The sequence below is a fragment of the Halyomorpha halys genome, unplaced genomic scaffold (genome assembly GCF_000696795.3).
Source record: "Halyomorpha halys isolate HHAL.00 unplaced genomic scaffold, Hhal_1.1 Scaffold1240.1, whole genome shotgun sequence".
In the NCBI taxonomy this organism is placed as follows: Eukaryota; Metazoa; Arthropoda; class Insecta; order Hemiptera; family Pentatomidae; genus Halyomorpha; species Halyomorpha halys.
The window spans coordinates 364,810-374,836 of NW_027108774.1; the positions used below are offsets into that span (position 1 = coordinate 364,810).

Genomic DNA, 10,027 nt, shown 5'->3' on the forward strand with positions numbered 1-10,027 from the left:
TTTTTTTTAACGATGAACATTTTGTTTTTGTACTTTTTTTTTTACTGAAATACAAATTTTAAACAAAAAAAATTAAGGGTTTAAATTTGGTGTAACATGTTCATATATGAAACGAAATAGCTAGGGTGTTCTCAAACTAAGAGCATATGTGACATTCCAACACCGACTTCGTACACACCCACGCAAAAATATAAATAAATACAATATGTAGTGTAACCTGGTGATCGAGAGGGCCTTGGATATGTGAAAAAACCTCTACTACTATAACAATATAAGGTCCCACTTTTGCATTGAAATAATTCTTTAACCGGAAATTTTTAAACCTTTATAATTGAGATTTGCTTTTCTAAATTTTTCTATGCTTATTTTATAATTGGGACTAAGTGATCTTACATTTACAGGCTATTGAGCCTGTATATGTAAGATGATTTTTTCAAATTTGGACAGTCTGCGACATGTTTGTTTGCAAACATTTGAATTTATTTCGCATACGCTTTGTTTTTCAGTGTACAGGTAAGATTTTGTACGCTAAGCAAGTGAATAAAAGTGCAAAAAATGACGAAACTAAAATGTAATTCATTAACTGTGGAGAAATAAAAGCTATTTTTAGATTAAGATAGTGAAAACTGCCGTGTAACACTCCCGAAATGGCAATATATTAATACCACAACGAAAAGGTCAAAGACTTTTGAGGTGATTGTGAGTGTGGAAGATAAATTACTAGTTTTAAAACAACTCACTGGCGAAATTATTTTATCCTGTTCTTTTTCTTTTATTTCCAAAGAAGAAGAGGAGAATAATAAAAGGACTTTTAGGAAAAGTGTAAGAGTGACAAGTGGAAAAGGCAGTCGAAATCTTATGTAATGAAATTCTCTCCAAAGACAGCTCCATGTCCTCAATTAAGATCGGAAACCCGTATAAACCGTTTAGTCAATGAGCTGTTTGTAGCTTCTCTTCCTTGAATTGACCATCCCCCCCTCCATCAGTGGTGCGGCTCTCCCCGTTCTTTGTACCTCCGGCCAGCGCATACTGGACCAATATTATAACCCCCGCCTCTTATAATGTCACATGGCAAAGGAAGGCACCAGTTACGTATATATATATATTATTAATGTTATTTATCTATTTAATGAAGGAGGTAAGAAGGAAAATTTTTTTTTTTTATTGGATGTATCTGGGACTACTCTATTCGCAAATCTGCCAAGAATCTTAACCGAGATTTTTCCCAGAAAATTCAATAAAATGAAATTGAAATGACATTAAGGACATCCTTAACTGTTTCATTTCCCACCCTTTATAAACTTAAAATGCGTTCTACAAGTTTTATTTTTGTTATTTTTTTTTTTTATCTCTAAAAGTATCTAAGGGATGAAAATAAAATTTAACATAGTTAATAATGGAAGAAATAAAATATGTGAGACCATAAGTTTCTTTTTAAATATGACCTGGTTGATTTGCAACGGAATGATCCCATTAATATTTATACCTCCTATTTACTAAAGATGGAAGCTTCTCTAGAAACATAACTGTATCAAAAATGTATATAACCAATTCAAATCAAGTCCTATACTAAAGTAGCAATTACATTAGTTATAGTTATCATTAAACTACACCAATCGTTCAACAACTTCATATAAAAACTTTATATCTGGATATCATAGTCCATAAGAAAATTTTAAAACTCACGATGAATTCGTCAGTATCCTATGAAAAGCATCCAAAAGGATTTCTTCAGTGACAGTATCTAGATCTATGTATATGCAATAACCAGCCTCTTCACAAAATTTAATATTGCTCATCTGGTCAGCAAAAAGGGGAGTTCCTATAATCGGGACGCCGTGGTAGGTTCCTTCTAAAACTCCATGGAGTCCGCCGTGACTCACAAAAGCACGAAGATTGTGATGACCTAAAAAAAAAATAAAACAAAGAATAATGTTAAAATGAAGCAAAAACGCCAAACAATGAGAATAAAAAAAGTTTTGTGTTCACCATTTTGTATTTTAATATTTTTTTAAAGTATTAGCTACATATATATATATATATATATAAAGCAAAACAAGTGGGTTTAGGCGGTTAGGAAGTTAATCATAGAAATATTGGAATCAGGTTCTGGCCAAATCGGCAACATACTTCAAAGTCAACAATATCAGCAAAGTAAAAAGATCATTAAGAATTTTTCTATGAATTTTAGATTGTAAGGATTGGATACGAGAAGAATCCGATAGTTTAATGGAGCACCAACGCTCAACTCTGTGAGTCCAGATAGGCCTTAATATAATCATATGAATGAGCCATTTTTAATTAATTTGGAAGTTTAGCCTGTTTGTCTAGCAAGTGTTGTAATTACAATCGCCGAATTCGACGAGCTGTTTCCTCTCTTTTCAATCTTGTATGGAGTTCCAAACTAGTTATTTTTCCAGATGTAGTAGCCCTAAGTAACTGTTCCATAGAAATAAATGGGGTTTTATTAAAGGATGCTGTGGAGCAGGAAGCCATGGGTTTACGATGAGTAGTAAAGGTTTTTGACACCATTCTTCAAGGGTGGTGATGTGGGATAGAAGGGTTTGGAATATCGTGGTTATCGGCAAACGTGGTGAGGAACAGGAAACTGTATAAATGATAGGATTAACGATACTACTCTGAGGTACACCAGTAGACTGGGAAAAGAGGAATGAATAAGCACTGTTGTGAATTACTTAAATAATCTGTCAGAGAGATAAGAATAATCTGCTGGAGTTTAAAAAAAAAATATGATAATAAATCCTTTGTGGTATTAGTCAACAGAAAACCTCATGAAAAAAAAAATTATAATAATGGTTTTAGAAGATAAAAATAAAAGTAAATAGTGACCGAAAAAGAAAAAAAAGCATAAAATTTTAGGCATAAATCTTTAAAGCACCACATGAATATGATTATTTATAATTAACTTTTTCTAAAGCAATTCCAATTAAAGTCCTAATAAAAATCTTAGCGTACAATGATAAGGTTAGTAAAAAAAAAAAAACATTTTTTTTGTAAATAATAATAAATTAACATGTTATGAACTTATTTCAGCAAATGTAATGGAAGCTACTACTCATCTAAAGTAAATAATTTAAAATGACTATGGTGGATTTAACAAGCTTACTTTGATTGTTAATAGCTATCAAGTCGTACACTTGTGGCTCCTGAGGTACAGTTTCACAAGAACAATATTTTTTTCTAAATATCAATATTTTCTGAAATATTTTTTTATTTTTTATTTAGCTATTGTTATTTGGAAAAAAAGTTGGTTTTTGATCAAATTAATCTCGGTGGATGTAAAAAGCTCTAGAGGCTCTCAGGGCTCAAATTTCTACAACGTTTTAATGCTCCCCAACTTAGAAAAGGAAAGGTGGATTATCCTACAGGTTACAAACCAATTCTTCCCAGAGTTTGGAAGTCGAGATTAATTCCAAGGGTTTGTCAAGAAATAGAAACCAACCCGCCCAGGCCGGATTTACCGACGTCACTTCTGATAAGAGAAAGTTAAGTTTGAAACTCTAAACGCTCAGCAATGCACGTTTGTACAACTTTAAAAACAGTTTTATTAATCTTTTTCAGATAGCAATGAAGATACTGAAATAAAAATGAAACTTTACAGTTTTTGTTATTTACATTTTTTTTTAACCATATCATTATATTTTTCAGTCTTTCTGTAAATTAATAATACATTTGATTTTTTTTTTTAAATTTACATAACCCATTTTCAACTCCATGTCTCTACTATACTTCAATAATTCCAGAAAGATACCAACAATTCATTAAAAAATTCCCAAATTAAATTCTGATGGATACCTTTCGAGATAATGTTATATTATAACCTTAAGAGAATTGAAGGTTCAAGGTTCAGGATTCAGTTTGAAGTGTATTTCTACGTTGAGTGTGAATATACTTTGTACATAAAACTTTATATATAATATTTTAAACTATATGATCAGCTAAATTACCTAGTACACTGGCTTGTGGTACCCATTTGGCCAGCCTTACGTTATCGGGTTTCCCCGGCAGACTTACATTATCTTCATCAACTTTCATAAGTACTCTTTGTTTTAGTTTTCCAAATGCAGACATGAAAGCACTGAGTTCATGAGGCCTCATATTTTCTGTTTTGTAATGAGATCCCCAGCTGAAGTATATCACTCCATCTACTGATTCATTCAAGTATTTTTCCCATTCCTAAAACAGCAATTTATAACATTTGAAGAGATAGCAACAAATGGTACATTCAACTTAATTATAAATATTTAGGTAACATGCATGTAGGACCAAATGAATAAAAATTATTCATTGAGACTTTATGTATAGCTCTGTGAACGATACATGCGTTTGCAGGTAATATCAATCAGTTGTAGAAATTAAATTTTCCGGTTGTCCTTTTCTCTCCATTGCTTAGGGGCAGGAGAAGGTCCTCTTCGCTCTTAGTTGATGTGCGCTTGGCCCACTGAATTTTTCCACCTGTACGCATATCTTTGCAATATGGATAGTTTTCTTCAGTTACCAGGTGAGGAAAATCATTCTCTTATACTAAGAGTCTAATTTCATTCGGCAGTTTAGCACTTACTGCTGAAATGGGGGTGCAGACAACAATTATATGCTCAAAGGTTTCTGGCACGCTAAAATGAGGCCTTAAGGAATTGAAGTTCATCCCATAGCAATTGAGCTTCACCCCAAAATCCCATGCCCGTCATTAATTTGGTGATCCAGTAGTCCAAGAGGACAGTTATCTGAACGTGACCATGCAGTGGGAAAATAAATGTCTTTACTCACCGCCAGTTCCACTATCCCACCGTTTTCTCCTAGATAATGACTTTCCCATTTTATGGGTCTTCCTTAATGTTTCACTTGGAGAGTTTCTAGCAGACCTGATGAAGAAAGAATTTAGTGCATGAGATGCTCAAGTGACTCGCAGCCTCTGCTGAATTGTTACCAGCCCGCTTTTCTGCTGGCATGTAGTTTCCGGTTCCAGGCAGGGGACACAAACCTCAGAACACCCAAAACGACGCTGCTTTGGCTGTTCAAAGCTAATATTCTATTTTCCAGGTAGTCCAAATGAAGAGTTACATTAAATCCTCTACCAAATCTTACACCTAGGTAAGTGACCACCTCACCTTAGATAATCAGATTTACAGAGTTAGGTAAATGCATGGAATCTCTGAAGACATGAATCTTGGGTTTAAATGTTTGGTGCCCTCCATTTATCATTCAAAGGGATATCCTGCTGTGTTTTTTTTTTGTTTAAAGGTAGTTTGAGGATTTATTGATACATAAGTAAATATCACGAACAGTGTCCGCCAACGTTAAAGTGGAGTCGCTTCATTCTCATATCCTCCTGGCAAGTTCCTTCATCAGGGGTGGAGGTGGGGCAGGTTTTGCTCTGGTAACTTCCTTACCTATTGGAACGGAGTATATGTAGCATGTTGTATATATTGTAATTGTGTAAAAGTTGTGTTCAGAAAAAAAACTGAAATTCTGAAATGGTCGAGGACAAAATCCTCAACTTTTATCTTGTCACTCTGTATACACCTGAGCATATTGTATTTATATTAACATATTTAAAAGTAAAATATACATATTATATTTAAAAACAGGGCCCATTGTGGAAAAAATAGATAAAATATGAAAAACCATTACTTCATCGAGCTTATCTCCTTCCTTAATCGTTAATCCACCGATCTCCACTACATTTGGGAGATATGGACGGGGGTAACTTATTGCCATTTGGTTATCAACTAGAACAAGAGAAACATTCTTAAACATGTCCATAATCGGTGGCAAATTTTCGAATCCAGGGTATTGTTCAAAACGACTTCTCATCCAATAGTCCTGAAATGATAAAAAATGTATTATTTTTATATAATCAAATAGTAAATAATAAATAATACAGCCAATCGTAAGAATAAAAATGAAATTACCAAATACATCCAACTCGTATGGCACATAATATAATCCACAAAGTTGACTAATGTGTTTTTTGATCTTTCCCAAAAATTCATGTGATGCGTTAACGGAAACAGTGACGAAGGCATGTAAGCTGGATTGTGAGGGTTTCCAGTAACGCGAGCCAAGCCCATGAACAAGCTTATTGTCTGAACTGAAACTTGAACAGCACCATATTTGTGTCCTAGGGCTATAAATGGTTCCTGGCAAAAAAAAGTTTCAGTAATGACCATATCAAATTTGGAATCCGTATCTTTCAAAAAGGCTGTTAAGCTTTCAGATTCCAATGCACTATCAAGCATAAATGAACAAAAAAGTCTTGGTCCTAAAACTTTCATCAAAAACCACTCCATAGCTCTTTGATCAAACTTGTCCACTATATAAAAAAAATAAAAGATCGTCAAACATCAAGTTAAAAAGTTAGATTATCATAGTTAATCGAGTCTTAGTAAACTATCATAACTAAATACTTACTCCTTTTTTTCATAGTGTCCTCTACGATAACCTCATTGAAGTTTGGGACAGGTTCTTTCAATGGAAATTGACTGACCATTGTTACATTGTGTCCTCTTTCTGCCAATTCGAGAAATAGTGGCAAGTAAGATTTGGTGTGACTGTACATTGGGAAAGGCATCATTACTAAAATGTTATATCCTTGGCAGTAGCTCACAATGGAGAAGATGAAGACACAAATTACACCTTTCATCTTGAGGACCTGAAATTACGAAACCCACAAATCTTAATCATTTAATTATCAACTAAATGTAATCTACGTGTGTTTGGGTATTTAAAAAATTATTATTAAAATTTACTGTAGACATTTTGTACTTTAGACAACTGTACCTTCAAAGGCCTTTGAGTGATTAAGAATCTTGAAATGAAACATTCAAGAAATGAGTAGGCTAAGGAAAGAAACAAACCAACGAGATTAACTTATTACTATTTTCTAAATTTAAATCCACTGCCTTTTAATTTAGAACATAATTATTATTATTATTTATACCCACAGTTTAAATTAATTATTTAAGTAATCTCATTTTTGTTTTTTATGTACAGTAATATGAGGTGTGTCTACGTTGCTTTTCAATACTGATTACTGATAGTACATCGGTCCAATATCCAAGAAATTTTGTTAGTGAGGTAAGGCCAGGGACGTCCTTACTTAAATACTTGTCCACAAAGTATTGTGAGAATAAATGAGTAGCTCCATTGTTGTACTATATGTTAAACCATCAAGCAAAACTTTTAGACACCAAACGCTTCTGCACACTCACTTCTTAATCTCATATCAATTATTTCAGATCTATTTTGTAAAGCATCGACATTTTTAAAATACAACATTCACAGATCAAAGATTGATAGAATATAATAAATATGTTTTCCTTTTTTCTTTTATTTTTTTGAGCTATATGAAAATTTGGAAAGGTAGGTTTTTTAAATCAGGAACATGAAAATTGCTTTTTAAATTTTTTTATACAGGATGAAAATATTTCATGGTATTTTAATTACATTTAAAAAAAATAAATTATAATGAATAATTATTGAAGTAAAAAATGATTTTATTTTGCTAAGGGAAACACAAAATTAACGCATGAGTTGGACACTAATTGCTTGAATATTTCAGTAAATTCATCTGAGGTACTGCTTACTAAATATTATGAACCATTTTTTTCCCCTTTCATTCGCGAATCGGCAGAAGAAACTAATACCAACATAATATAACTCATTTAACGTAATGGCATGTGTGATTTTGTTTAAATATAACAATATTATTTAATAAATATAGACTACTATATTGTTGAATATAATAATAGTAATTCGCACGAAAATACTCAAAACCCATAAAAAAATTTTTTCTTTAGTTTTTTGGTGACTTATACTTGTCGAATGCTTCTTCTTTAACCAATCCATATACCTTACATTGTCGGTGCAGCCTTGATTCATTTCTTAAAACCTTCTCTCTCTGTGGTCACCTTCTTGAATTCATCAAGGGTAACACCTCTGTTCATGCCAGATCCGAAATGAGGTCCTCCAACTTATTCTTCCGCGTGATATTTTTGCTTCGAATATAAGCAATGGATATCTATTGGTTCCATTCTTTGCACATGGCCAAACTAGGCTAATTCTTTTTCATGTATATTTTCCATTTGTGGTTCCTATTTTATATTTCTCAATCTGTCGAATCTAGTATTACCGTGAGCTTTCCTCAGAAATTTCCCCGTTGTTGACTGTATATGGCTTAGCTGCATAGATCAGCGTAGGTATAAAGATTTCTTTAAACACCGTCATCTTTGTTTTCTACTGCATTTGCCTTTTTCCGATTATTATGTTACGGAGTTGGTGGTACACATTTGTTGTTTTCCCTGTGCGATGGTTTCGGAATTCAACCCTACATCATTTGTGATTTTGACTCCAAAATATTAGTACACACCCACCTGTTCCAGATTTTTCACGATTTAAAGTTCCTTGTTTCCTAGAACCACTGTTAGATACCACCATGTAGATTTGGAATAGATTTGGTCGCGTTGATAGTCATTCCTTTTCTGCTCAAAGGTTCATCCCATGCTTGTTACACTGCACTTCTTGTTAGGCTATTCTGATTTAGACAATTATGAGAATGTTTTAAACATGACCGAAATGCATTTTACAATTTCCTGCATTCAGTTGCGGGCTCGCAGAACGCATCGGATAAAAAAAATGTCCAGTATGAATAAAAAAATACAAAAATAAATTAAATGTAATAAATAAGAATTAAATAACAGGCAATAAATTATTTATATGTACAGTGAATTTACTATATTTTAAATAATTAACAAATTAGTATAAAGAATAATATTTCATTGAGTAAATGTTTGAAGGTTCCTTTATCGGTAAGTGAATGGAAATGTATAGAAAACAAAACACTCATGGGTTTCAACAGAATTGTAGGAGGTATGAGTATTTTTTTTTTAATAATTCTTTCAGCTTTTGATGGTTAGTACAAAGTTGTCATTTGTATAATTAATTAAGCTTCATTTTAATTTTAATATTACTTTGTTTCTTGAATATATTTTTTTCACCAGAATGCTACTAATTTTAAAATTATTAACTTCGGTAAGTTCAAGTATTGGGAACATTGGGACAGAAGTGGGTAGGAATAAGGCCTGGGCAGGCGTAAATTAATTTAATGTTAGGTCTATTAATGGATCTCGAACTTTCCAGTTATTAGAATATGTTAGTAACCTGTAGGATAAAACCCCGTATGCCAGAATGAACCAGAAAGGGGAAAAACAGGAAAAAAAATAACAACAACTTCGAACTTATGTTCCGAAAACGGCTCTCCCGATTTAGCCTGAAATCGGAGAAAAGTTGGATTTAGTGCAGAAAGGGTTTATTTTCAATTTCATCGAATTCCAATCCCTATGTTTGCACATTCATGTGCAAAAATGTTTTTATTGGCCTGTATTTAAAAAAAAAAGGCTGGTGTCGTTGATTTTGGTCTAATACAAAAATCATAATATTCCTGTATGGCATGACAGTGAACAAAAGGTCTACGAAAACCTGGTGAATGCCTTAAATCTTTACAAATAATGATAATTTAAACTTTCGAAACAATAATACATCTACAATGCCTTTTGGCCACTACTGCTGTGGAAGAAAGATACCGAGTCTGTATTCTCCAGCGCCTATACTGGATTTATGAACCATGAATTATGGTTTAATCGTAAAAATAAAAATAAAATAAGTATTTTCCTATAGCCAAATCCTAACTTGTTATTGCCATTTTATTAATGCATATTGAGGTTTCAATGACTTACATGATTTGCATATTGTTGAACTCTAAATTAGGGAACAGATACTAGTATAAAAAAGGTGTCTACGTTTCATTTCGATATAATATGCATAGATTGAATACATGTATTTTTAGAAAACCTATTGCATATTATAGCCGTGATCCACTTTGCAAATTATGTGTTATAAAACAGGGACATACATGCTAAATTCATTAAAGAAATATTTTTTTTTTTGTGAAATTCATACTTCAGATTAATTTAGACTTAACATTGTCAGAAACAAAAAAAAAAAGATA

At 32.5% G+C, this 10,027-nt stretch overlaps 1 protein-coding gene across 1 annotated transcript in view; it reads right to left on the reverse strand.

Annotated features, from left to right (window-relative positions):
• Positions 1-10,027, reverse strand: part of LOC106688940 (UDP-glucosyltransferase 2) — a 13,140-nt gene that overhangs the window by 2,267 nt on the left and 846 nt on the right. Inside the window, exons 2-6 of the mRNA XM_014433644.2 lie at positions 6,433-6,673; positions 5,934-6,334; positions 5,653-5,844; positions 3,969-4,197; positions 1,687-1,906 (exon numbers count right to left, since the gene is read on the reverse strand). Coding sequence (XP_014289130.1) covers positions 1,687-1,906; positions 3,969-4,197; positions 5,653-5,844; positions 5,934-6,334; positions 6,433-6,673 — 1,283 coding nt within the window. The remainder of the gene's footprint in view (positions 1-1,686; positions 1,907-3,968; positions 4,198-5,652; positions 5,845-5,933; positions 6,335-6,432; positions 6,674-10,027) is intronic.